The sequence below is a fragment of the Diplodia seriata genome (genome assembly GCF_021436955.1).
Source record: "Diplodia seriata strain FDS-637 chromosome Unknown scaffold_7, whole genome shotgun sequence".
NCBI lineage: Eukaryota > Fungi > Ascomycota > Dothideomycetes > Botryosphaeriales > Botryosphaeriaceae > Diplodia > Diplodia seriata.
Window position 1 is genome coordinate 1,165,437 of NW_027117314.1, and position 26,517 is coordinate 1,191,953.

A 26,517-nucleotide genomic window follows, 5' to 3' on the forward strand; every position below is an offset into this window, starting at 1 on the left:
CCACTCAATAAGGTTGCTGGGGGCCGGCCGGGGCTTGGGTCTCTCAACAGCTCGTCGACTTCTTGGCTTCACCCTGGGGTATCAGAGCTGTAGCAATGGTACCTTCCTTATTTTATTTTTTCTTTTTAGCTCGCCTTCGAATTCTCTCAGCCCGATATTCAGAAACATTCACCCCTTCTCGACTACACCTTCCTTGCGCTGGCAGGATGTCTTAGCTCTTAATACTCTGGAAACTTTTACGTTTATCATATACTCGCACGGTCCCGGCCTCGATTTTTCACCTGCCTTAGCCGAAGATGCCCCTTACTTTTACTTTTCCCTCGCGTTCTTCACTGGGGTCTCCTTTGCGGGTTTCGGCAGCACCATGGTCTGTTTTACTCGATTCACTGCGCCTCTCGGCGTAGGATCAAACATCTCACACTCACTCCCTTTCATTGCGTTGTACTATTGCGAAAAATGGTTCATTTGTTGCGGGGTTCTCGTTTTCTTGGAGCAGTGAGCGACGGAGCAACGGCGATTGGGTTTCAGGCAGGTGCTAGTTGATTGATGCACTCGCGTCTCTCGTGCTTTTTTGCTTTTCATTCGGTTGGCAGCCCAGCATTTCACGCGTGATCAGCCATAGTCAGCTGCAGTCTTATACGACAGACTGGGGGGCGGAACGGTGGCTTTCTATGGACAATTGAGAGACCCAAGCATTCGTGCTGAACGCTGGCCCTACATGACGTGTATCCCGTGGTTGGGGGGTTCTATTATTAAGACGGCCGATCACGACGATCTTGGGCGCCACCAGTTGCCTCAGCCACTGCGCCGCAGACAACGGCGCAACGTGCTGGCTGGCGGGATGCTGGCTAGCGGCCGGCGCTTGGCGGGCTGGCAGAGACGGGGGTCCAGTTGCAGTCGGCCGGGGCGGTGAAGAACAGGTTTCGCGATGACGTTGCCCATAGAAGCAGGATTTGCGAGGCTCCATGGAAGTCCCACCCGGCAAGCGGCAACCGATGCCGGGGAGTTTCCGTGCCGCAAAAGGCCGCGGGGAAGCATGTGGTGAGGCGCGTCGGCCGCGGGATTTTGCCTGTTTACGGGATCTTGCGTCGCGGCTGCTGACGAGCGAGCAGGCGAGGCGTTCTCTTGGCTGCGCCCCGCGGTAAGGCTGATGGGGTGTCAGGCGCTGCTGCAGGCCGGGCGGCATGCTGCTGACAGCTTCCCCGGGCGCGGCGCGTGGCTGGTGACACGAACACGGCCAGCGCCAGCGGTGGAGGGAGAAGGATGAGGCTGGGGCTGAAAACAACAGGTAGCCTCAGCCGCGCCCAATCCCGCCGGATCCGAGCCAAGCTATATTATATTATTTCGTCGCCGGAGTTCGCGTGCGGAGGCTCAAAGAAACAAAAAGGCAAGAGTCGCGCGTCCCCTGGCCCCGAGTCCAAGCTCCATGCCCGAAGCTCGAGCTCGCGCCGTCTTGCTTTCTCGTCATCCTCGCTCCCTTTCCGCTCCGACCACCGACCGAGCGCGCATCCCTACCCCCCGGCCGACTGCACGACCACCCTCCCGGCGCACGCCCTCCGTCGACCAGCGTCCCTCCCGCTCTCCCTGCTCCCTGCCCTGATTGCTGCCTGCGACCTGTCTTTCAGAGCTAAAGCCCCGCACCCCTACTCCCCCCGGCAGTCCTGCGACGCGTCGCTGTCCTTCCTCGCAGCAATTAAGCTTAAGAATGCTCCTCGCCCATTGAGTGCACCAACTATCACCCGCGTGCCATCACCAACCCTCCGGCTCCGACTCCCTCCGCTGAGCTTCCTCTGGCTCTGTCCCCTACCATCATCTCAACTCGAGAACTCCCCCCGCCCCTTACCCCAGATTCGAGCATCCGCCAGCCGGAGAACCAGACAACATGGCGGGCATGGAGCAACTGCAGATCCACAGCAAGGTACGCGTCTGAAGCGCGCTCGGGTCGGTTCTCTGAGGTTTCTAACAGCATGACAGTCGTACCTTGTGCGCTGGATCAACGTCCCCGCCGGGCACACCATCTCCTGGAGCATCCAGCCGCACAAAAAGTCTGTGAATTTCGGTATCTTCAAGCATCCGGGCACGAAGAACGGCGAGGCCCCCAATCTCCCTTCCACCGTCGCCGCTGGCATCAACGACGCCCCGACGACTGCAGCCGGCGGCGAGACTGCAGCAGGCCGACCCCGCGGCTCCTCTATAGGCGGCAATGGCATCGGCGCAAACGCATCGCGGAACGACAGAACACTCGTGGTGGAAAAATTACAAAGTATAGGATTGAAACCGGTGTCCTGGACGGGCAAGTGTGAGGCGGACAAAGTGTCAATGGGCCGATTTGACGTGCCCGAGGGCGAAGGCGGCATGTACGGGCTGGTGTTTGACAACACCTTCTCCAAGCAGGTCTCGAAGACGGCAACCTTTGTGCTCATGACACACCCCACTCACGCCGCGCCGAAATCGGGCCACCACCTGCACTTCTCGCAGGCAGTCGGCGGATCCAGTCCCAACCTGCCTCCAGGTGACTTCGGCGAATCGAACGAGTCTCTGGCACAAGAACCCATGGTCGCGGCCGACCCGAGACCGCGCTCTCGCCATGTTGCAGAGGCCACTACGCCCGGTGGCTCGCTTTTTTATACCGGCGTGCTACTGAAGAAGAGGAGAAAGAGGAACCAGGGATTTGCACGCCGTTTCTTTTCGCTGGACTTCACCTCGTCGACGCTGTCGTACTACCAGAGCCGCAACTCCTCAGCATTGAGAGGCGCCATCCCGCTCTCTCTGGCTGCCATTGCCGCGGACGAGAAGACGAGGGAAATCTCTGTTGACTCGGGAGCGGAAGTGTGGCATCTGAGGGCCAACAACAAGAATGATTTCGACGCTTGGAAGGATGCGCTAGAGCGCGCATCGAGCGAAGCACGGGGCACGGAGGAGTCCCCAGAAGACACAAAAGAAAAGGACTTCAAGTGGCCGACGCCCGGACAGCCTGGTTCCGAGCAGATCGACCGCGACTGGGGACGGATCGAGGCTTTGGTTGGACGCGTTTCCGGCATCCGGGATGCTGTGAGGAGATTAGCCAAGGATACGGACACGAACACGAAAAATGCCTCGGCCGCGCCATCAGGTGCGAGCAGCATCAAGGGCGGAATTAGCGGCGTGACGAGCCCAGCCGATTCAACAGCCTCCGGGGATTACTTCAACAATGCCAACGTTGACGATGACGCCCGCTCTGAGAAGAAGTCTACGGCATTCTGGAAGAGGAAGCCTAGCGCCTCAGCAGGAAGTGTCCACAGAAAGAGTATCACCTCTCAGATTGGCCCTGCTTCTCCGCCATCGGTGCCTCCTGTGCCTCCGCTTCCCACTACGCCTGGGTCGACCTTGACTGTGCCCAAGGTCCGCACGACGGCGACTGGGGCAACCGATGAGAGCATCCATGACAATGTCCTGGCCATCCTTCGTGACCTGGATTTTGTTGTATCAGAATCAGCCACTCTGCTCGCTCAAAACCGTCTCAGGCGCGCACCTACCGGTTCGCACGTCGAATCTAGGAAGAGTATTGATTCCATGTCCGAAGATGAATTCTTCGATGCTACTGGCGGAGATGAGGAAGACCAAGGGCAGTCCAAACTACTCACCATCCGTCGGGACAGCAACGATGATACCGGGGACAAGAACGAAGAGGTCTCAGACGGCGAGTCGGAGGCCAGCAGCGAAGGGGAGGGCATCGGGGCGTTTGACCGCGCGAACCGTGAGGGGCTGCCGGGCCTATTCCCAGCGAAGCCCAAATCTCTCACCCCACTGCCCATGGACAAAGTGCAACGCCGCACGACGGTTGCTCCGCCAAAGGTTGCTCCGCCAAGTCTGATCGCCTTCCTCCGCAAGAACGTCGGCAAGGATCTCTCCACCATCGCGATGCCGGTCTCTGCAAACGAGCCTACCAGTTTGTTGCAACGTGTGGCCGAGCAGATGGAATACTCGGAGCTCATCGATGCTGCTGTCAACGCCCCTGCCGAAGATGGCTCGCGTATTCTCTACATCATGGCATTTGCCATTTCCTCCTTCTCCAACGCGCGCGTCAAGGAGCGCGCCATCCGCAAGCCCTTCAACCCCATGCTGGGCGAAACTTTCGAGCTCGTGCGCGAAGACAAGGGCTTCCGCTTCCTCGCCGAGAAGGTGTCGCACCGGCCGGTGCGCATGGCATGCCAGGCCGAGGCCAAGGAGTGGACATTCCTGCAGTCGCCGGGGCCGGTGCAGAAGTTCTGGGGCAAGTCGGCGGAGCTCAACACGGACGGGCGCGCGCGCGTCTTCCTGCACAACCCCAACCCGAACAACCAGGGCGAGCACTACAGCTGGACGGTGGCCACGTCGTTTCTGCGCAACATCATCGCGGGCGAGAAGTACGTCGAGCCGGTGGGCACCATGACGGTGATCAACGAGACGACGGGCGCCAAGGCCATCGCGACGTTCAAGGCGGGCGGCATGTTCGCGGGCCGCAGCGAGGAGGTGTCGGTGCAGGCGTTCGCGCCGCCGGACCAGGGCGGCGCGCAGCTCTCGCTCGGGCTCGCGGGCAAGTGGACGGCGGAGCTGCACTTCACGCGCGACGGCGCCGACACGAAGCAGACGGCGTGGAAGGTGGGCGGGCTCGTCGAGCAGGCGGAGAAGCGCTACGGCTTCACGTCGTTCGCGGCCGGCCTCAACGAGGTCACGGCCGTCGAGGCCGGCAAGGTGGCGCCGACGGACAGCCGGCTGCGCAGCGACCAGCGCGCGGTCGAGGACGGCGATCTGGACAAGGCAGAGGACTTGAAGGCCAAGCTCGAGGAGGGCCAGAGGCAGCGCCGCAGGGAGATGGAGGAGAAGGGCCTGCAGTGGACCCCGAGGTGGTTCGTCAAGGTCGCTGGTGGCGATGCTGCCGACGCCGGTGCCGCCGGTGGGGAGGGCGATGGTGCGGCGGGCGGCGAGGAGGAGTGGAGGCTGAAGGCCGGCAAGGATGGGTACTGGGAGGAGCGGGCGGCGGGCAAGTGGACGGGTGTTACCGAGGTGTTTGCTGTGTAGAGAGGTTGTGTGTGCATATGGGTACCGTAGGAGGGTGAAAAAGCATGCGGATGGTGTGCGGTGCGCACTTTCACTTGTTGTTTTCTCGTTTTTTGTTTTGGGGCCTGGAGATGGGCTGCCTGCAGGGTTTAGATACCATAGAATTACCTGTAGCGCGCGTTATTGCATTGTCTGAGTTTCTGTTTGGAATATGTGTTGGAGCGAAGTGTGGTTGTTTATGTATTATGCTGGCCAGCTGCGTCGGGCGTGAGTGTTGGCTCCACGATCCTTTGATGGGCTGGCTCTTCCTCAACCACGCCGCTGACCATCAACTTCTTCCATCACTTGGCGGTCTTTAACATTTAAGAGCGCTCGTGGGAGCAGATGGCTCCATTCTTCTTCAACTTCTTCGTGCAAAACGCAAATCTGCAACCCAACCTTGCACACGGCAGATTAGTACAGCCCGAACCGCAACTTTAGCTCAACCAGCCAAAAATCAACCTCCCATTATGAAAAAAGAAATGTCTTCAACCGTCGATCACGGCTACGACGCCGACGTCGAGGAGGTATTATAACGCAACATCCCCAACCACCACCACAACCACCACTTCAATGTTGATTGTTTTCTTTTCGTTGCTAACAGTTGGTTCGCGGAGAACAGACGCCTGCTACCCGCAAAGCCGACCGCCGCCGTCGCAACGGCGAGCCGCCCGCCCCTCCTCCACGCAAGATGAGCCCTGAGAAGCTGCTGCTTCTTGCCAAGCTGAGGGAGGCGGATCGGGAGATTGCTAAGCTCAGGAAGGTGTTGGGAGAGTGAATAAGAAGGGGGATGGGGAAGGGGTAATGATGGCTCGCTCTTTCCTGTGGGGATTGTCGGGACTGAGAAAGCAATCGTTCTGGTGTATTTTGCTTCTTAGACTGGTCAAGGTATATTGAAATTTCATCCATATCAAAGACTGAGACGGGCTCATGGTCAAATGACGGCTTGGGGATGCTTGGAGACAGGTCTTATCAAGCTTCATCCTGAATTCAATGTTGGGATTGTCGAATGAAAATACCTGTGTAGAGTTGAGAAGTAGGAACGACTGTGACAGCCACATCCAGATTGCTCTCCCTGCCTCATTTCCGCGTCAACACCAACTTCTTCGCTCGCTTAGCATGGACTAGCGCGTACAATCACTTTCGAGGCATCACCTTTTAAGCACGGGGAAGCCATCAACATACGCCAAGACCTCCGCAAGATGCCCCGAAAGGAGGCGCCGTAGGCTATACAGAACATCTCTACGCCCTCCGTCAACACTGGGAGCCCCTCGGACAACGACGGTAATTGCCATGGAACGCTGACCCGTGGAATATCTGGCTACGCGCGCAAAGGTAGCAATGGCGGACATGTTTGGTCAGTCCAGCTGACATCGTCTTCGATTCCGCTTCGCACAAACGCGTTCGCAGTTCATCCGCAGGCGACCCTCCGAAGAAATTCCCCAAGTCCGACCCCTGGGGCACGAGCTTCACGATCGCGGAACCGGACATCCACGCCAGCCCTGCCCTTCAGTGTTCCGCTGTTCGTGACAAAGACAACGAGAAGGAAGAGCTACTTGATAAGAAGAGAGAGGTAGCGCAGAAGATTAAGAGACTCTAGAAGAGGTATGCCGATAATCAGGCAGAGCTTCTTGGCATAAGGGATAGTCACCAGTAGAGTTTCAATAGCCGTGATGTTGTGGGTTATGTGGATCAAAGTGCTGTAGGTTGCCATTGGGTAGTGCTCATATCGTGTCAGCATGGGTTCATTTAATGAAAAACTTTAACTTGTATTTCATGCCTTAATGTTGCAATGAATTGAGAAGGTTTGATTAGAATTGGATGATGGTTTTTCCTGATTTTATAACAAAAGTATGCATATACTTTCTACTGAGAAAATCCCACGTCGCCTCCCTTACTATGTGTCAATAAGTTTTGCAAATTAAGACAAATTTACTAACAGTTGGTTAAGTTTAAGATCATCTCCTCTGACGCTTAACTGTTCGTTTAAGATATGGAGGAGGGTCGACGCACGGACCTCTCCTGCATGGCGGCCCGGCGGGCAAACACCTGCCTGACCCTGGAAGCTGCCTGATATACATGGCTCGACAGGCACGTGTCGGAAATTTCGGGGCTCAGAAGGCTGACCTGATCAACGCTCCCAACGACTCCCGCTTCCTCAACCGGTGCTCGCGTCTACGGTCCATTTGAAGCATCCCAGGGTCGAGGCCATGGAACAACTAATGTCAAAGGTAGATGTTGGGCGACAACCGGCTGGAAGGTCCGCCGCACGCTCCAGAGCGGCAGGCGCAGTTGTTCGCACCTTCCTCCAGTCTGCCGCTCGCCATCTTCTTCAAGCTCGACTACGCCCCCAAGTCCATCTCCGCCACACTCATCTATTAGCCTGGGCCATACGTCTCAGCTGTGCACCGCATCATCAACTACTCGCTCGCTTCCATTCAACGGGCACATATCGCCCTCATCGCTTCTGTCACCCCGCACACAACTGGGATACCGAGCAGTATTGTGCGTTTCTTCGGGGCCCCGCAGATATGTCTTCATGTCTAATACAGTTCGGGGCAGGATAACAACATCAATGAGCACGCCACCGAAGACCGATCGAGCTTCTTGCGACGCCGACCTCGAGTTCTTGTTTCGGAGCCAAGCGCCACTCGAGCTGGAGCTGGCGCGCCAGGACGCCGAAGCACAAGTGCAGCCGCTGCTGCATAGGATCACCGCTCTCGAGCAACAGCACGCCGACCTCCGAAGCCAGAGGAACATCACGTACGCCGAAGAGCTCTCCCACCGAGTTCAAAGTCGAGACAGCATCCTCAGCATCCGGATCAGCCAGCAGCAAGCGGATCTCGACGAAGCCTCTCGGCAGATTGAGGCTTTGCGAGAGCAGCTCGCGCAGGAAGGATGCGACCACGCCGACATCAAGAAGAAATACGAAGAACTACGGCGCGCGCGACCGGACAAGCAGGAATCCGTACTGCTGATCGCACAGTTGGAGCTGCTGGAAGACCAGAACGAGGCGCTGCGGGCAGAATTGGGGAAGCTCAAGGGTCATGCCGCGATACGAAACTGGACGGACGAGGCCGTAGAAAGACTTGACCGCCTGCAGCGTGAGCTCCATCACCCGCCAAACACTGTCTATCAGGATGAAATGGCGTTCTTCAGGGCCGAGTACACTACACTCATGCAGCAGAAACTCGAGCTCGACGACGGCCATTGGCAGTTGGCCCGGCTGATCGAATCTTCGCACCAGGAAGCCGAGAGGGCTGGGAGACTGCTTCCGCTGGCTGCCGTCTGCGCCGAAGTCTACCTCGAATCGAAAGCCGCACGAAAAGCAAGACGCGTAGCGGACATAGAGCAAATTTTGAGCTTCGACCCGAGTTCGATTCAGTTTGCAAGGAGACAAGATGCTCGTTCGGTTCTTGGTCCGTGGCGCTTGTTGAGATAATGTTTGGTCATTGGGACAGTTTCATTCTTTCCGTCGCCGTCTTTGTCAAACTTGAGACTGCATTCATTTTTTCTGGGGTGTATTGTTTTTGCGCACTTTTGGTTTTACTCTCTGTCGAGTTTGATACATGAAAACCCTCCGAGAAATACATCCGTCTATGTACATCACTGCCGTGTCTGAAACCGAAAGAGAACGGGCAAGGCGGTAGAATCAGTTGAATACCTTTCCAAAGACCTCCAAAACTTGAGAAATCTCACCACTCCCGCCTTCACTGACGCTCTCCGGTCTCCCCTTAACACAAAGACGTCTTCGCCACGCTGATGCGAAGGCGGCGTATTATTGGAGAAGCATGAGCAGAGAGCATCAAGGAAACACCGGACCGGGCGAGTGCTCGAACGGGCCAGGCGGCACGAGGATCACGCGGTGAGGATAGTCGTGTAGCGCTTCACGGCAAATTGAACCAACATAAAGTCGCCGATGAAACCCCCTAGAATTCCTGCTAGAGGTATAGATGCCTTGAAAAGGCGACTATACGGTGCGTGAAAGTTTGAAATGCGTTCGGCCGCAACACTCCGTACGCCACGCGCAAGTCTCCTCGGCGGGCAAAGACTGAATGGAGTATTCTCGTTGCTTTTCAGACTGCACCATTTCGTGTCCTGAAACCAACTTTGGCTCGCGCTAAGCTTCATCTCGACCAACGGAAGTCGTCCCATTCTCCGCTAAGTAGTGTTGCTCATCAGCGGGACCTAAACCGAAGCGGGCAACACTCGACAAACATCGCTGCACATCCGGTTAGACCACCTCTGCCCCGGGCTCCTCGCAAAACAATAATCCTCAAGCGTCTTCTCCACCAAAGCAGCCTCCATAATCAGGATTGCGGAGAGCTAGACCCCACTATGAGCGAAGCAGCCAATCGCCTGCAGTCATGACCTCACTGAGGCTGCCTTTGCCGAAACGACTACGGAACTATCTCAGCTCTCTCCGCCACCGTGGCGTTGATCTCAAGAAAGCTATAACAACCCGCCTGCATCCGCAACATGCTTTGCTCACGCAGCGTCTGCTTTCATTCGTCCACACTCGCTCTGAGCATACAACCCCCCTTCTCCCCTCGCATCCTCATACCATCATCCGTCCAGTCCCTCCCTCTTGCCTCTCTGCTCACCATGCGGACCCTCTTCCCCCTCCCCCTCGCGCTCGCCTTACCCCAAATCCTCAACCCACTAACCGACCTCCTCAGCAACCTCCTCATCATCGGATCTGGCTCCGGCCTCGCCTCCACACCGCTGCCCGGCCGCGCGCTCGCGGGCGCCGCGGCCGGGGCCGTCACGCAAACGTTCGATACGTCGTCGTCGGCGGGGGGGACGGCGGGGAACACGGTGGGCGTGCGGTTGGCCGAGGCGGGGCACGCGGTGGCCATCATCGAGGCGGGCGGGTACTACCAGGGCTGACGACGGCGCCGGCGGGCGACGTGTTTGGTATTGGTGTGGATGAATCGGTGGATTGGGGGTTCCGGACCGTGCCGCAGGTGGGCACGGATGGGAGGACGTTGAGGCATGCGCGTGGGAAGGGGTTGGGTGGGAGGTGATTGAGTGGATCGGGCGGCCGTGTTGTGGTGAAGTGATTTGCGGACCGTATGGTTGGTTGGTGTGCTGACGTGCATACGCAGCTCGGCGCTGAACCTTGTGATTTACCAGAGGTAAGGTCGCGGCGCCGCATGGCTGGCATGTTGTCTGGGGGAGAGGGCGATGTACATACATACATGCTAAAGCGGCGCGGGGCAGGGGAATGCAGTAGTGCTACGACCAGTGGGCCGAGCTGCTCGGCGACGACAGCTGGTCGTGGGCGAACACGCAGCAGCACTTCAAGAAGAGCGTCACCTTCCACGCGCCCGACGGCGCCAAGCGCGGCGCCAACGTCACGGCGTCCTGCGCGACCCGCCGTACGCCGCCCGCCGCCTGGCCGACTACGTCGCCGCCCGGACCGGCGAGCTGGCGTCCAACGCCGTCGAGTTCCTCGGCTGGGAGAAGCTGTCGCGGGCGGTGCCCGGGTACGTGGACCGCTTCTCGGAAGGGACGAAGAGCGCGCTGGCGCGGTTCCCGGAGGACTGGCCCGAGGCGGAGGTATGTATGTGTTGTTGTTGTTGTCAACCAAGCAGAGAGAAAAGAGCGGACGGACCCAACAACAACACTTCCCCACCGCATCCGCGTGAACACCAAAGCAGAACGGCCCTAAGAACTAACACGCCAATCACCGCAGTGGCTCACCGTCAACGCCTACATCGAAAACTTCCTCCACCCCGTCGCCGACGTCGCCGCGCAGACGCGCCAGCACGCCACCATCCTCGGCGCCCTGGTCGCGCCCACCTCGCGCGGCAACGTCACCCTCGCGTCCGCCTCGGCCGGCGACGCGCCTTTCATCAACCCGAACTGGCTGACCACGGCCTCCGACGTCGAGCTCGCCGTCGCCATGTACCGGCGCATGCGCGAGATGTGGGCGACGTCGGCCATGCAGACCGTCGTCGTCGGCGACGAGTGCTATCCGGGTACTGATGCCGTCGCTACCGATGAGGAGATCCATGCGCACATCAAGAAGAGCTTGAAGACCGTGTGGCATGCAGCCTGTACGTGCAAGGTGGGCAGGGAGGACGATGAGGGCGCCGTGTTGGATGCGAGGGTGAGGGTGTATGGCGTGAAGGGGTTGAGGGTGGTGGATGCGAGTAACTTCCCGACGCTGCCGCCGGGGCATCCGCAGAGTACGGTTTGTATGTGTTTTCCCTCCCCCCCTGCTTTGTGCTGATGAGGTGTGGGTGGCTTGCTGACGAGCGTTTTGCAGATATGGTTGCTGAGAAGATCGCTGCCGACATCATTAATGGGGAGTAGAGGGAGTGTGCTTCTGTAGACATAATCGTATTATTGTTCAGCTAGCCATCTTGGAAGTCAAGCCATGTTTTTACATTGTTCAGCCGAAACTATGTGGCTATCCAATACGTGTGACACGTGAGAAAGCAGCACAGTGGCCCCATTGACAGTTACCGTTCTTCCTCCGTACCTGATTAGGCAGTCGAATCCAAGATCCGAACGCAGATGCGATATTGAAAAACGCACAGTCAAGTCCGGATCTCGGATTTAGCTGCCAGGAACAGCGCACTATCTTGGCTTCTCCATATCGTCAAGAAAAGTAACCACAGACTTGTGCAAGGCGTCGTATCTGCCAAGCCTCTTCTTAGACACGTCGAGATCCTTCTGCAGCTTTATGTTCTCTTCCTTCAGCTTCTCTTTGTTTTCCTTCAAATGCTTCTTGTCTCCCTGCAACTTCTGGTTTGCATGTTGGAGATGATTCTTGTCTTCATGCAACTTCTGGTTAGCATGTTGGAGACCCTGGTTAGCATGTCGGAGACCCTGATTAGCATGTTGGAGACACTGGTTTTGCCTTTCGTTCGTAGTCTTCTGACTCTCATACTCCATAAGCTTCTCCGCCTTCTTCTGGTTGTCCTTCGTTAGGTCCTGGTTGTTCTTTTCGTTCGTCGCAGACTCGCTCTTGAGCTTCTGGTTGTCCCTCTTTAGAGCATTCTTGCGCTCCACCAGGTTCTGGTTCTTCTTCTTTAGAGCCTCGTTCTCCTCCGTCAGGTCCTGGTTGTCCTTCTTTAGAGCCTTGTTGCTCTCCAACAGCCTATTGTTCTCCTCTTTCAAGCTTTCGCATTGCTGCGTAACCTTGCACATGTCATCGCTCGCAGACTTGGTGAGATCTTGACGCTGCTTCTCCAGCTCCTCTTGGTGCTGCTTCTCGCACTTCTCCTTAGCCTCCTCAACGGCGCTGTCGACAGCGTTCGTAACGGCTTCATCCAAGGCAGCGTTCCTGCCAATAGTCAAGGATTCGTAGAACTGCGGCAAGCGAGCGCTTGTGGGGGTGGCGAGACGGTGCTGCGGGGTCGGCGTCAGATAGAACGGAGAGTTGTGACCAGCAGGCGTGTCGAACGTCCGGGAGCGGAGCGCGACGGTTTGGTCAGTCGCATTGTTGTCAGAGGGCGCAGCAGCGGCAGCAGAGCCCGTGGTGACGAGGGCCCTCGTGGGGGTCGCGGTGTCGGCCATGGTGGACGAAGAGGCGGGAACAGCGTGGTCTGCGGAGTAGGCCGACGGGATGCGGTTGCTAGGTGTGAGGGAGGGTCCGTTGCGGGAGGACCACACCGGCGTGGTGGCGGGATTGCGCAGAGGAGCGCGGTCGCCGTTGTTGTTGCTCGCCATCGGTAAAGACTGTTGGGGTGTTGGCGTAGCGGAAGAAAATTGTCAACAGTGCGCGTCTATATATACTACCGAGACGCTCTCCAGTTTGAGAAGGAGCGGGCGCAGCGACAGGCTGCCCGGGTGACCGGGCGACGTGGCACGTGATTGGCTGTCCGTACACCCACTCGTTTGGCAGACTCGCACCATGGAAGAATCTTGTTACAACAAGCTTTCTCCCTCTTCACCGGCCGCACTCCTCTCGCTGCTCGTTCTCCATCGTTGCCACCAGGCCGGTCTCTGCAGCCTCGGTAGCTGCGCTCTCTGACCCCAATGCCAAAGGAGACCCGCGACAAAACCAACAGCATCATTCCTGAACGCCAGCAGTCCTGCGACAGTGACCATCATGACCGCCCAGCGCTCCTTGCGCTCCGTTTCGTTCGGCTCGCGCAGCCTCTTCCCCAATATGACGGTACCTGAAGCTTCCATCTCGGCCTCTTCCCACAAATCCCTGGCACCAGCGTTCAGAGACTCGCCAACCTTGGCCAACTCAACGCCTGCGGCGAGGACCATGACGCCGAGAAGTGCCTTCGGGAAACTTGCGAGGAGACGAACAAGGCTCTCGCCTCCGAACAGGCCAAGAATCATCTTAACGATACCGAGGAGGATGACAGAAGAGCCGCTGCGTGCACCGAATCGATGTTGCGCAGCCAGGCCACCGGAGCCGTGACAGGCGGGCATGGCCCCGAACCAGCATCCAATAAGATTCATGGCCGCAACCGAGGATCCGATGGCGGTGACGGTAGGAGTGGGCACATTCGGGAGAAGGTCAGCGGAGAGATGGGTCACAGCGATAATCGAGTTGAGCGTAGTAAGAGGAAGCTGGCCGAGGGAAGCGGTCACGAAAGTGCGGCCGAAAGTAGCCCAGGAAGGCACCACGATGGGGATACTGGGAACAATGCTGGAGCTGTCCATGTCACTCGCGTGGGCTTTCACGCCCGCCAGGATAAGGCCCAGGATAAAAATGAGAAGGGCGTAGGGCACCCTCGGGGCGCGTGTGCAAGCAAGCAGCGCCAGTGCGGCACCAAGGGCCCATAGCAGGTTGTCGACCGGGGCAGGACCAGTCCAGCCAAGGGGCTTGAGCATTTTCTCTCCGGCCGAGAGGACGAGGCTGAGGCCAGCGCCGACCTGGATCCCCTTCACAACCGGAATAGGAACCACCCGTGTGACCCAGCTCAGCAGGCCTGTCACGCTCATGATGCCGACAACGACGGCGACACCGATGCCTGCAGCTGCAGTTTCTTGTAGGCTGTAGCTGCGAGCGATGGCGATGGAGGCGATAGCCTTCATGGGCTGTACCGGAAGTGGGATGCCGAACAGCGCCCCGGTTAGAATATTCGAAGCGCCAGTGAACAGCAAAGTCGCCGGAAGAGAAATGGAGCGGGTGAGAGTCAGAGCCACGAGTAGAGGAAGCAGAGTTCCGAGGTCACCAAGCGACCCGGAAAGCTCGCTCAGCGGGGCATCGCGGAAAGTCTGCAGGTTGTGCTGCGTGATGCGGCGAAGGTCTACAGTCGACGGCATGGCGAGCGTTGACCCGTGGGTAGGCAGATACGTAGGGTGCGTGAGTGTTGAAATGAGGTGTGAGAGAGGGATGAGGGAGAAAGGCTAGGGAGGCGGAGGTTGTGCGACAGCACGCGTCAACGGGAGTAGCATGTCATTGGTGTATGCTGGAGGAAGTCTCCGCGGGATTGGTTGTCTCTCGCGTCAGGTGGTGTTCGGAGGCGCCAGAAGTGGGCGGTCAGCCGGGCAAGTGCGATGACGCGCCTGCCGCCCCGGCATCGGCCGCTGCCAGGTACTGCCCGTGGTCCAAGCGTGCCACGTGTCCGCGCGTTTTCGCTGCTCGGCGTCGACGCGTCTTCCATCCTCATCCCCACACCCCACATCATGGCTGCTGAATCGCCAGCCTCGATGGCTACTGCTCGCGAGAGCGAGAGAGCTTTCCTCACTCCTCCGTCAACCACCCAGACCTCTCGTAACTCGCCAGCGCCCGCAAACAATGCTCCTGCCGCTCGCTACAGGCAAGCGACCCGGCTGCCCTTCGAGCTCGCCCATCACTGCAGTGTGTATCTGGAGTCAGGACAATGTACAGCTACCTGGCCTCATATCCCCACGTCCATCTAACAATTCGCAGACCTCCAGGGCTATAGCCTGCTTACCAGCCTCCTGAGATCTGGCTCATCGTCCAGCTCCTCCGTTTACCCACCTGCACAAATTCCACCCGTCCAGCTATTCGAGCTTTCCGCGACCCTGGCCGTCTACCCCGCCGTCACAACAAGGGCATCATCCGCCGACCTATTACACGCTTCCAATGCTGCTGTTAGATACCTTCGCGACGTTAATCGCGTCATAGGGCCGGTGAACGCCGGGTTTGCAAACGCGTTCGTCTTCATCGGATCCGGTTCGTCCAGAAGCCGCGCTTGGAGAAAGCGAGGGGCCTTTGACTCGCCAACGGGTGGTGATAGCAACAGAGTAGAGGGTGAGAGGCCGATCAAATCTGCGGTGGCGAACAAGAATAGTCTATGGGCCAAGGCTGACAACTTCTGGCGCGTCTTGGGTTGGGCCTTCAACTGCTCTGTAAATCACAAAGAAAGGTGGGAACGATGGAAGATCTGGCTGGAGCTCATGCTCGAGATCATGGAGGCCGATTGGGCCGAACGTAACAGGTTGTGTGAGGAGCAGCTTGGGCGGGACGGTGCGACAAATGAGGAGCTGCTCCAACAAAGTATCATCGTGCAGTACCTGGTCAATGCTAATGCGGGCTCGCTGTCTGCTCGGAGGATGATGCTTCGTGCTATACTTGCGGACGGCGGACCCAAAGCTACCAGTGAGTTCAAAGAGGTTTTTAAGGATGAGCTCAGGGGGAAAAAAGAGGAAGACACCAAGCCAATCAAGGAGGTGAAGCTCGAAGAAGGAGATTTTGGTGACCTTGAAGAGCCCGATGAAGATGATATGGACGATACCGACACAGGGAAAAGCTCAGGATTGCCATTCCGGAAGCCTGGCAGGAACACCAACACCAGGCGAGCTTCCATCATTTCACTCAGTTCGGATTCTTCTAGTGGTAGTGAAGACGACGGATTGTCACCAGTTGAACGCCTTGGAGGAATGGATGCTTTGCGACTGCGCCAACGCATACTAGCTTTCGTAAGTCACGACGAAACCTTTCTTTACCGCATTGATTTTAGTCGCTAACCATCAGCTCCCACCAGCTCCCAGTTGTTGCAGAGAGGCTTCCAGAATATTTCACTCGGCGTAGTCAGCTTTTTGATTCGTACACGGAACATTTACGTCCCTTGCCGAGCTCGATGTTCGCCGTCTTGATCCGCACCCCAATGCTTCCCGTACCTGCGCAGTGTGTCCTGGCCGCCAACACACTCCTTCCGCTGCTCCCTCACTCACCTCCTCACTTTGATCTCGTGCCACCGTCCCAAGCTGAGTGGGCCGAGCATTTCCTACCTTACGCCGCCAACGCGCATAGTTTTGCAGACAACGCGAAACTCAGCATGCTTCTCCAACAAGTACTACGCATAACCTTGCCAGAGCTGAAATGGAGCAAATACTGGGTTAAGCAAGTGCTCAAGGGTGTTCGCGCCAGGCAGAAGAAAGCTCGCGGTCTACACAAGACTAGTGGTGGCGGGCTCCGGTCTGCTGAGATAGTAGCGGAGAAGATCTTCCGAGAGAGCGAGCAACTAATGCTGCTGCTCGTACAAATGGTTGAAGATGGTAAGTAAAGGTCGTTCGTTATTAAGTTCGAATTCTGACGTCTGCAGATGCAAACGTACCACCGGACGAGCGACCGCAGAGAGCCGACCTGGTTACTGAAGTTGAGCCAGCAAGAACACGAGATTCTACGTCTGATCTCTCGTCGGTTCCATCGGAGTCGGATGATGACATGTCAGATCTTGAGGTGCTCGAGGATGTGGAGATGAAAGGCTGAAGTACGGCGCGGATACGACGAGCCTCGGATATTCTCCACTACTAAGGAGCAGGGTAACAGTTAATCAAAGAATTGCTGCATTCGTACACAAGCCACACCACTGCTCTGTGTGATATCACTAACATACGTTCCATCCTCCAAACTTGCCCCTTGTACGCTTCAACGAGATGAATGCATGGGCAGCTCGTAAACTTCCCTTAGCCGATCCGAAATGGCAACTAAATGGACTAGCGACAGCCAATCGGACCACAAAACTCTCTCGGCCGGGTCGGGTATTCCTGCATCCGCGCCTTTACTGCGGACGCTGCTCCACTTGATCGCGACTGACACTGACCGACAGTAATGATTGCTTTGTTCAGAATTGTTCCCGGAAGATCCTCGCTTGTCTGACTGTCATCATCGATATCTGTACCTCATTTGCCGACTGCCATAAGTATTTAGTTGCCGCGGCATTTACCCCGCCATCTAAGAAAACGCCAACCCAACTTCACCCCATCCCACCAAATAGACAGAATCGAAGACAGAATCACATACAGAACGAACCAGCATCCACCACACGCCATCATGACCGACACCAAGTGGACAGATCTCTCCATAATGGATCCCGAGTTCAAAGCCGTACGTGCTCAACCTCGTGCTATTCCCTACCAGGCACGCATCCAATTCGACCCAGGCTTATCAGCGCATCCCCGCATCTGACCACTCGTACTTCCAACCTTCCCTTTTCCACAAATTGACAAAAACCAGTTCATAGACACGGCCGGCAAGCTCCCTAGCCTTGCTGACCTCGGTCCCGACATGCCCACGCTCCGCGCCAACCTCGCCGCCGCCCCCAAGCCCGTCATCCCGGGCGTCAGTGTGCCGGCTAGCATGGATGGCGTCGAGAAGAGCCGCATCACGATTCCTGTGCGCGACGGCGCGAGCATTGCAGCTGTGCTGTACCGGCCAACGGCGCAAGGTGGTGGCGGTAGACCGCTCGTTGTGGCGTTGCATGGGGGTGGGTGGTGTATTGGGGCGCCGGAGTTCGAGGAGGTTAACTGGTGCGTTGAATTCTTCTCTGATTCTCGTTTTTTGTCCCGCTGGTCGAACGCCGGCATGGCTCGGCCTGAGGCCAATCGGACTGACACGCATCGGGAACGTCCAAAGCGTCAACGCCGTGCAGAAACACGGCGCCGTCGCCATCAGCCTCGACTACCGCCTCGCGCCCGAGCACCCCTTCCCGACGCCCGTCAACGACTGTTGGGACGCTCTCAAATGGGTATGTACAAATCCAACCTCTCGCACCAAACTCCCGCTTTTCCGTATCCCCCCCGAACAAACAAACAAAAATAGAAAGAACTAAACGCCCCGCCAACCAACCATCTAGATTGCCGCCAACGCCTCTTCATCCACCATCGCCGCCGACCCCGCCAAGGGCGGCTTCATCCTCCACGGCGAGTCCGCCGGCGGCAACATGGCCGTCGTGCTCGCGCTGCTGGCGCGCGACGAGAGGCTGCAGCCGCCGCTGACGGGCGTCTCGGCCAGCATCCCGTCCGTGCTGCCGCCCGGTGGGGGAGACCAACTGCCGGAAAGGTTCAGGGCCGAGTATCGCAGCTACGAGCAGAACAAGGACGAGCCCGGGCTGAACCGGGAGGCGGTGGGGTTCTTGATCGGTGAGTTGGTTGGCTGTGTGCGGTTCGGGGGACTGGGGTTGGAGATGAAGGGTTTTGGTGGGCTAATTGCTTGGGGCGTTCTTTGCCCGTGCAGGGAACTACAATCCCGATATGTCGTCGCCGCTTTTCGCCCCGTTTAACTGGCCGACCGGCCATAAGGGGCTTCCGCCGTTCTTCATCCAGGTCTGCGGTAAGTTAGAGCCCTTTTTTCTACCGGGCCGAGGGGAAAATGTCTGGCTGTCTCTCCGATGGGTGGCTGATGTTGTTGTTCTCTTTTTGCAGGGCTGGACACGCTCCGCGATGAAGCGCTGCTGTACGAGAGACTGCTGCGGACGGAGTGCGGTGTGGAGACGAAACTCGTCGTGTATCCTGGCCTGCCTCACTCGTTTTGGAGCTTCTTCCCGCATCTGGACGTCTCGCGGAAGGCGGTTGGAGAGGTCGTGGAGGGTTTCGGGTGGCTGTTGGGTAAGAAGACGTAGGATAGGATAGGTAATTGCTGGAGGCTTGGTGGGGGGAAAGGTGGCGGAGGGAGGGCATGGGGGTGCTGGGTTAGAGGGTGTGGGCAAGTTTAAATGGTAACTGCTTGTAGAGAGCAGTGCGAAGCTCTTCACATATGTCCATGTGGCTTTACGTATGTCCGACAAACTTAAGAATGCGTGCCATAGTGAAGTGTTTATGCTCAGCCTGCGTCCATGAATGTTCGGGGACGAAGTTCAAGATCTTTGTGTGGTTGTGGAGTTCCCCCCGTGAGTGGGCAAAACACTGGACTCATAGCAGACGTTCGAGGACTTGACCGCTTTAAGCCACTATGCATGTAGTCGAATCCGATGTCTGGATGTAAATGCGAGCCTTGAATTCCCGAAAATGCGTCCGGACTTAAAGAAATAAGATGTAATATCATTCTTTATCATTACCTCTATTTCCCATCAGGTGATAGAAACCTCAGCCCTCTTAACTCATACATAGCTAGTTGAGTTCGATTTCCGGACGTATATGTAAGTCCTAAATGTACAAATCCATCCAGATGATGGATTCAACTACCCATGGAAGTGTCTCTGGGTTAAACGTAGCGGCGGGTGGGCTCAGATTCTTTTCCCTCCACTCGCTGTGACCGATGTTATGACATCACCGGCCAGTATGTGCCTTCCTACTGCGCGGGCTGGCCACTCTCCCATGGAGAAAACCGCTGCACGCGCCGGTCACGTGTTCAAGTCGCGCACGCGGACCCTACCTGCGCTGGGGTATTTAGACCTTGCCATTCTACCTCCAACCTCGCCTTCCTCCCCTCTCTCCACCCTCCATCCTCAACCGCGTCACCGTCCCTCAACCCGCGCCGGCTGGCGTAACCGCGACCCATCATGGATCCGCCGCCGCCGAAGCGCTTCACGCCTTACGAGCCATACACGACCCGCATGCGCCCTTCGGAGGAGGGCCCCAGCCGCCACATCAAGTACTTGGCCTCGATCGTCACCAAGACCGACAACGCCCGCGACGAGTCCGAGGACGCGATCATGAGCGAGAGTCTCGACACGAGCCAAATCAAGGCCTCGATCACTCCTGCTGTCGGCCATGCTACCGGCGACGCGGCTTCAAGTGAGGTAGATGATGAGGAGAGCGAGAGTGAGCTGGTCCGTTTTTCCCCGTGTTCGCTGTCTCACATGTACAGTGGTCGACACTGACGCGGCTCACCTGCAGAGCTCTCACGACAACGGGTCCCCCGGATTTCCGGTCAATGCGGCCCTTCCCATTCACAGCGCGTTGCCGCCTGCCTCACCGCGTGCACTGAGACTGAGTAAGAAGGCGCGGCGCGAGAAGCACCAGCTGGAAGCGGAGAAGGCTAAATCCAAGAGAATAGTGAAGCTTGAGAAGATGCAGGAGGCAGCCGCGTATCTGGCCAAGCGTTGGGGTCCTGATCCTACTCAGTACCTTCCAGTCCAAGCGCAGTATCCGGGTACCAAGAAGCGAGCCCTGGTTCTGTGGCCCAATGGGGTTGTCGAGCAATTGGCGAACATGGCCAAGCTCACCTCGAATGCGGACGAGAGGAAGCTGGCAATGAGCTGCTTGGTGGACGTTATGCGGTACAAGGTCGAACTTTACGAGCCTGATATCATGACTGCTCTCAGATCCTTCAAAATTCTCACTGGCAAGAACAAGAGAGATGAAGGCGGTGACGAGTATGTCCCCTTGAAGGCTTCAGATGAGCACGAGGAGATCCTCAAGATGGACGTTGATACTCTTCGTGTGGAACTACTGAAGGCGCGTACGGAACTACTGAAGGCGCGTGCGCAGTTGAAGAGAATTGAGGGTTGAAACTGCCGTAGTGTGACAGTGTCCTTGGCGCTGTCAAGACTCTAGTCAGGTTCTGAGAGACAATGAATATCTCCTTAGCAAAACATCTGTATGGACTGTACGATAAATGCAACATGCCGTGGTCAGACTGCACCAACTGTGATTATGGACCTCATCGCTGATGCGGCAAAAAGTAGCTTAGCTTTCACTTAATTAGTTTTGCGAATGCAAGGCATTGTTAAAACGATGTTGACCTCTGGCACATGATTTGTCGGTGTGTACACAAAGCGTGGCTGAGCAAACTTGAGAGGCGATATCCGACAGAATTGTGATAAGATATGGTGTAAAGACAATGCATTGCTTTGACTCGTCCAACCCTGGAGCCGTCGTACCCCAAAAAGACCATAACAGTTCGTCGAACCACTATCCACACGTGACTCGCTTGTAATATTGTTTTGTGTGTTTGAAAGTGCCCGAAGTCCCGCTGCAGGTACTGTAGGCAGTGTCGTTGGTTTTCACCATGTCTTTGCCAAACGCTGACCCAGGCACTGAAGACCTACCCGACTACCATGGACTGACCAGCATCCGCCAAGCCCAGCGCGAGAGGGCCGAACGGTTCAAGAAGGACACATTCCAAGTACGAGGGCCCAAAAACAAGTGCTACTTGGCCCTCCTCATCCTTTTGTACGTAGATATTGCAGTTATATATCATCATGGCTTCTCCTCCGCTTCACCTACTCGGAAGTACGGTCGTCCAACCCCACAAATCGAGAAGGCATCTGCACCCATCATGATCCCTGCTGCGACGCTCGGATAAGTGCGGTCTCGTGCATATGTCGTGACCTCTAACGTACCGATTGGCTGCTGCTCAGATTCCGCCCCCACGTATCCCCTTCCTACATGGGCAGTTGAATTCACGATCCAGACGCATTTGCACGCATCCAGAAGTCGATTTTGTATCCGGATATCGAGTTTAAATGCCTATACAAACACCATATGACATGGACGCAATTCTGCCGTGCCTCCAGCCCGAACGACCACACCCGGAGCGATGAACCGTTGTGTTTCAGCCTTGTCGGCAATATTGCCTATCGCCCCAATGACGATTAAGACGTACATTGCACAGCATCGTCAAGGCAGCAAAGCCAAATTTTAGAAACGGGCTGTGCGGCGATCGTCGTGGGGGCTGGACGAACACCGAGGTGAAATAATCCCCCACCTCTCCCTCCCTGGCGCCCGCGATTCATCCCTTAGCCAGCCCGCACCATCATTCCATGGCTGCGATGGACGATCGACCCGGAACGGCGTATGAGGCTCTTCCCGCCCAGGGAGGCCAAGTGCGCCCCGCCCCCGCCGCCGCCCCCGTCGCTGCAGGCAACAGCGCCCACGACGCATCCTCACGAAGGTCGTCGTTGTCAGCATCGAGCGGCGACTCCGATTATCTGCCTGAAATCGGCTTGCTTCCTGACGGCTACTTCGGGAACTTTGGAGTCAGCCCCGCCTCCAGTCGAGGGAGTCGCGAGCAGGAGATCGGTCAGCCAGGACAGGATGACTACCTCCCCGTTTCGAGATCCTCGAGCGACCATACGGCCCCTGCGGAGGGGTTTTGGGATGGCCGAAGATCGCTGGAGGAGGCTGGAGGACAGCAGTCTGCGGAGACTTTGGTCGAGAATGCGGGCGCGGGGAAGGAGCCGCAGGTCGACGATGATGAGATTGTGGGAAAGCCAGACATACCACCAGGGCCTTGGACACCGCTCTACTTGCGGAAGGTGACAGTTGTCGGCTTCTTGCTTATCTACGTCGCGCTGTTGGTGGCGCTTGTTGTTCTCGGTGTTGTTGATCAGAAGCATCAGGGTTTGGCGAACTCGACAACAAGCAGGCATTATCTCTGGACGTACGGTCCTACCGCCGGTATGTCCACCATTGTTGTTGAATCGTGTATGCTTTGCTAATTGAACAGTGCTTACGATTGTGGCTGCCTTCTGGGGCCAGGTCGAGCATCGCACCAAGCAAATGATGCCGTGGGCGATTCTCAGAAAAGGCCCGTCGCCTGCAGCCGACACCTTGCTGATTGACTACATTGAGCCGGCACGGCCTGTGTCCCTGTATAAATCTCTCAAGAACGCGCACTGGCCCGTCTCGATTGCCATCGTCGGAACCTTGCTTCTTCAGCTGTTGACGGTCACTTCTACTGGCCTGTTCCAGCTGCAGAGCGAGACACTGAACCACACCGGTGTCGCCCTGCTGTATGGGCGTGATTTTTCTTCCGAGCCATCAAACAACTTTGCCGTCGGTGCGGCGCCTGTGTTATCGGCAATAGCATTGAACAACGGTAGTTCCTCCTCTGCTGGACGTGGATATCTTCAACTGACAGATGCTTGGTTTCAGGCAACCTCTCATACCCATCAGGCACTTCCGAGAAGCTCGCCTTTCCGGAGTTGAGCCTCAAGCATGGGATTCCAGGCGGCCAAAATCTCAGCATCGCCTCCACGGTTGACGTCTTCCACGCTGGACTAAACTGCGAGGTAGTCGACAACCCCAAATGGAATGACGACTGCTTCGCTGGTTCGAGTTTCTACGGAGACTGCAAAAGCGCCATGCCCAAGGTCAACTTCACCACTTCGTCGTGCCGGATCGAAAATCTGGAGATGGGAATAATCTCCGGTGCATCGCAGGCAGGCGTGTATGGAGCTGCCGTTGCGGCCAACTGTACCGACTCCCCTTCGGACCACCGCCTTGTGATGGCCATGATACGATACGGCATTGGGAGGAATTACACCGGTGAGCTTCCAGAAACGTCAAGCCCGCAGCTCTCCATGGAGCCCGCCCCGATTCTCGTGTGTCAGCCGAGCTACGCTATCGACGCTCAAAGCATTGTCATGGATGATTCGGGATCGCTGGTTTCCGCTGGACCTCAGAACGCATCGACTGCCAGAGAAGCGGGTCAACTTCCCATATCGCAATGGGATCTCGTGGAAAACATCCTGCAATCCGTCAGCAATGCAAGCAACGCGGCAAGCGGGCCTGCGAACGAGATTCAGGATATCGGCTCCGACGGCTCTACTCGCTCAATGCTGGACGACTTCATGTATTGCGTCACGGCCTTCCTGAACCCGAACAACATCACAGACCTGCTGGACATTGGACTACTACAGAAAGAGACCGAAAGATTCTACAGCACAGTTTCTGCACAGATGGCGAAGGACTATCTGATGGTATCCTCGGACAAGGAAGTATCTGGCGAGGTGGCGGCAGATCAGCAGCGGCTGCGGATCCGAGGCTTGTCCTTTTACATGATGGAGGCCATTCTTGCCTTGCTGATTGTCGTCGCTGCCGCGCTCTACTTTATAGCACCGCGCAACAACACCAACCGCGACCCTGGATCAATTGGCGGATTGGCCGCAATAATGACCGGAAGCCCGTCTTTACGCGAGTCTCTATCCCGATGCGGAAGCGCTGGGCTATCCACCCTGCGCGAACGTCTCTCCAATTATCGTGCTTTAAGCTCCTTGCAAGAGTCCGACGGCAAGTATGAGTTCCGAGTTGTCATGGTTCCTGAAGACTCGATATCACCTGGCCGAGTGTGTGACGAGGAGTCGGCGGAAGACAAGATCCGCTGGTGGAAACCGTTGGCCATGTCACGAATCACCAAAACCGGAGTTACATTGTACCTGCTTCTGCTGGTGGCGGCGTTGGAGTCTACCTACCAGGCCTCGGTCAAGCACGATGGCCTCGCAAACGTGGAGACGGAGAGCTACGTCCGCTACACATGGGTGTACGTACCAGCCTTGACCATGTTCATCGCCCAGCTTCTTGTCGGCATGATTGGAGATGTGTCCAAGATCCTCGCCCCATTCCAGGAGCTTCGCCGCAAAGACCCTGTTCCGATCAAGGCACTCTTCAGTGACCCTCTGTCTCAACTCACCGTCCAGACCGTTGTCAAGGCCATCCCCTCCAAGCAGTACGCGCTGTTGGCAGCAAGTCTCGCCATGCTTCTCACCCCCCTTCTGACCATCGTAGCATCTGGCCTCTTCTCGCCCGAGACGTCGGCGTACTCGCAAGCCGTCACGGCGAAGTTCGACGACGCGTTCAACCTCACCTACGCCACAACCACCATGCAAAGCTCCTTCATCATCGGCCTCCTCCTGCAAAGCAACCTCTCCTACCCCGCCTGGACCCACGGCGAGCTAGCCGTCCCCCAGCTGCACCTATCCACCGACCAAAACACCGGGTCGCCCATCAACGCGTCCCAGTACCCCTCCTTCAACGGCTCCACCGTCTCGCTCACCGTCCCCGCGGTACCCCGCGCCTCCCTCAACTGCACCTACCTCCCGCCGGGCCAAGTCTCCGTGTACAACGCCGACGACTTCGACTACACGCAAGCCGCGACGCCGTTGCTCTCGGCCGCCAACAGCGACTGCCTCGACCTGTATTCCAAGGTGTCAGGCAACTACTCACGCGCCTTCGGCTGGACGCAGTCGGTGCTCGGCTCGTGCGGCGTCATCCGCGGCGTCTACGGGCCGTCCACGACCAGCAACAGCAGCGCGCAGGGCTTCGCGTGCGCGCCGTCGATCGAACAAGTCCATGTAAACCTCACTCTCCGCCTACCTTCATACACCATCGAGGCTGCCGTCGCGCTGGAGGACACGGCGACCCCGTATCAGACGCACGGCTGGGACTGGAACAACTTCGACCTCGCAGCCATCCTGCCCGGCGCGGGGTACACGGGCAGCAGCAGCGATGCCTCTTCCTCCTCCTCCCCCTCCTCCTCCTCCTCCTCCTCCTCCTCCTCCAACGATGACGACACCACCGCCCCCCTCGCCGACTTCGACCCCGTCTTCCAAGCCATCCTCGCCACCGCCTCTTCCTTTTCCTCCACCACCCTCCCCCCCACCGCCCTCTTCGGCCCATCCGCCTTCCCCCTCCTCACACAGTCCCTCGAGCACATCTTCCGCCTCGCCTTCGCGCAGGTCGTGAACCTCGAGTTCCGCGTCCCGGTGGACGATGATACGTCTACCGACGCCCAACAGCAGCAGCAACAGCAGCTCGTCAACGCCACACTGACGGACCCGCACCGCTTGCGTCTGAAGCAGAGCGCGCTGTCGACGCGCATATTGGAGGGGTTGCTGGGGGCGGTCGCGGCGTGTCTGGTTGCGTCGTTCGCGGCGGGGAGGGGGGGTCGTGAGGTGCTGCCGAAGTGTCCGTGCAGTGTGGCGGCGGGGGCGAGTTTGGTTGCGGATGCGGGGATGGTGAGGCGGGACGGTGGTGTTGGTGGTGGTGGTGGGAGGAGGAAGGAAGATGGGGAAGGTGAGGAGGAGGGGTTTAGTATGGGGTTTTGGGGGGAGCGGGGCGGTGCAGGCGCTGGCGGATCGGGACGGAGGAGGTGGTTTGGGGTCGATCGCGGGAGGGCGGCGTGGGAGTGATTGATTGAGTTGGTGGGATGGTGGTGGCACGGTTTGTGGTTGTTTCGCGCATTGAACCGTGTTAACAGCTTGGCTGGTGTGTGTTTGAATCGAGTGTTTTTCCTCGTTTGGCTTCGAGTTCTGCGACGGACGGCGCCGCTGCGGTTGTTTGCCTTTCTCGACAGCCGTTTTCCACGCATACAGGTGGAACAGGACTGTTTAAGACTACGATTCTATGTTCAATGTGCCTTTTCGCGTGTAAGTCTTGCTTCCAACGTCAAACTCCCACTCAACAAGCTGCGGATCTCCTTTGTTGTCTTCAACTCCATAGACCTTGCCGGCTTGATTGGCTGCAATGTTCGAAAAGCCTGCAACATCCCTGAATGGTTCATAATTGAGTTCCAAGTCTGCCCAATGGCTCTCACTATACGCTTTGAGGGAAACGCCCTGGCTGCCTGGT

At 57.4% G+C, this 26,517-nt stretch overlaps 9 protein-coding genes across 9 annotated transcripts; 7 read left to right on the top strand and 2 right to left on the bottom strand.

Moving 5' to 3' along the window:
* Positions 1 to 1,882: 1,882 nt before the first annotated feature.
* On the top strand, positions 1,883 to 5,040 carry OSH3 (Oxysterol-binding protein 3; the record flags this gene model as incomplete). The annotated part of the gene is made up of 2 exons (XM_066778548.1): positions 1,883 to 1,918; positions 1,975 to 5,040. 2 exons carry the CDS (start codon positions 1,883 to 1,885, stop codon positions 5,038 to 5,040), a joined length of 3,102 nt encoding a protein of 1,033 aa, XP_066630985.1.
* Positions 5,041 to 7,633: 2,593 nt separating this feature from the next.
* Positions 7,634 to 8,500, top strand: SLS55_007125 (uncharacterized protein; the record flags this gene model as incomplete). The annotated part of the gene is made up of 1 exon (XM_066778549.1): positions 7,634 to 8,500. One exon carries the CDS (start codon positions 7,634 to 7,636, stop codon positions 8,498 to 8,500), a length of 867 nt encoding a protein of 288 aa, XP_066630986.1.
* Positions 8,501 to 9,663: 1,163 nt separating this feature from the next.
* On the top strand, positions 9,664 to 11,379 carry SLS55_007126 (uncharacterized protein; the record flags this gene model as incomplete). The annotated part of the gene is made up of 4 exons (XM_066778550.1): positions 9,664 to 9,932; positions 10,269 to 10,620; positions 10,757 to 11,252; positions 11,333 to 11,379. The coding sequence occupies 4 exons, from the start codon at positions 9,664 to 9,666 to the stop codon at positions 11,377 to 11,379; spliced, it is 1,164 nt and encodes a 387-aa protein (XP_066630987.1).
* Positions 11,380 to 11,646: 267 nt separating this feature from the next.
* SLS55_007127 (uncharacterized protein) lies at positions 11,647 to 12,927 on the bottom strand (the record flags this gene model as incomplete). The annotated part of the gene is made up of 2 exons (XM_066778551.1): positions 11,647 to 12,750; positions 12,919 to 12,927. 2 exons carry the CDS (start codon positions 12,925 to 12,927, stop codon positions 11,647 to 11,649), a joined length of 1,113 nt encoding a protein of 370 aa, XP_066630988.1.
* Positions 12,928 to 12,939: 12 nt separating this feature from the next.
* On the bottom strand, positions 12,940 to 14,298 carry SLS55_007128 (uncharacterized protein; the record flags this gene model as incomplete). The annotated part of the gene is made up of 1 exon (XM_066778552.1): positions 12,940 to 14,298. One exon carries the CDS (start codon positions 14,296 to 14,298, stop codon positions 12,940 to 12,942), a length of 1,359 nt encoding a protein of 452 aa, XP_066630989.1.
* Positions 14,299 to 15,555: 1,257 nt separating this feature from the next.
* SLS55_007129 (uncharacterized protein) lies at positions 15,556 to 16,714 on the top strand (the record flags this gene model as incomplete). Its single annotated transcript, XM_066778553.1, has 3 exons — positions 15,556 to 15,921; positions 16,131 to 16,500; positions 16,548 to 16,714. The coding sequence occupies 3 exons, from the start codon at positions 15,556 to 15,558 to the stop codon at positions 16,712 to 16,714; spliced, it is 903 nt and encodes a 300-aa protein (XP_066630990.1).
* Positions 16,715 to 17,278: 564 nt separating this feature from the next.
* On the top strand, positions 17,279 to 18,845 carry SLS55_007130 (uncharacterized protein; the record flags this gene model as incomplete). The annotated part of the gene is made up of 5 exons (XM_066778554.1): positions 17,279 to 17,332; positions 17,462 to 17,754; positions 18,239 to 18,366; positions 18,461 to 18,556; positions 18,649 to 18,845. 5 exons carry the CDS (start codon positions 17,279 to 17,281, stop codon positions 18,843 to 18,845), a joined length of 768 nt encoding a protein of 255 aa, XP_066630991.1.
* Positions 18,846 to 19,724: 879 nt separating this feature from the next.
* Positions 19,725 to 20,676, top strand: SLS55_007131 (uncharacterized protein; the record flags this gene model as incomplete). Its single annotated transcript, XM_066778555.1, has 2 exons — positions 19,725 to 19,986; positions 20,033 to 20,676. 2 exons carry the CDS (start codon positions 19,725 to 19,727, stop codon positions 20,674 to 20,676), a joined length of 906 nt encoding a protein of 301 aa, XP_066630992.1.
* Positions 20,677 to 21,929: 1,253 nt separating this feature from the next.
* On the top strand, positions 21,930 to 26,078 carry SLS55_007132 (uncharacterized protein; the record flags this gene model as incomplete). Its single annotated transcript, XM_066778556.1, has 3 exons — positions 21,930 to 22,566; positions 22,616 to 22,909; positions 23,044 to 26,078. 3 exons carry the CDS (start codon positions 21,930 to 21,932, stop codon positions 26,076 to 26,078), a joined length of 3,966 nt encoding a protein of 1,321 aa, XP_066630993.1.
* Positions 26,079 to 26,517: the final 439 nt, after the last annotated feature.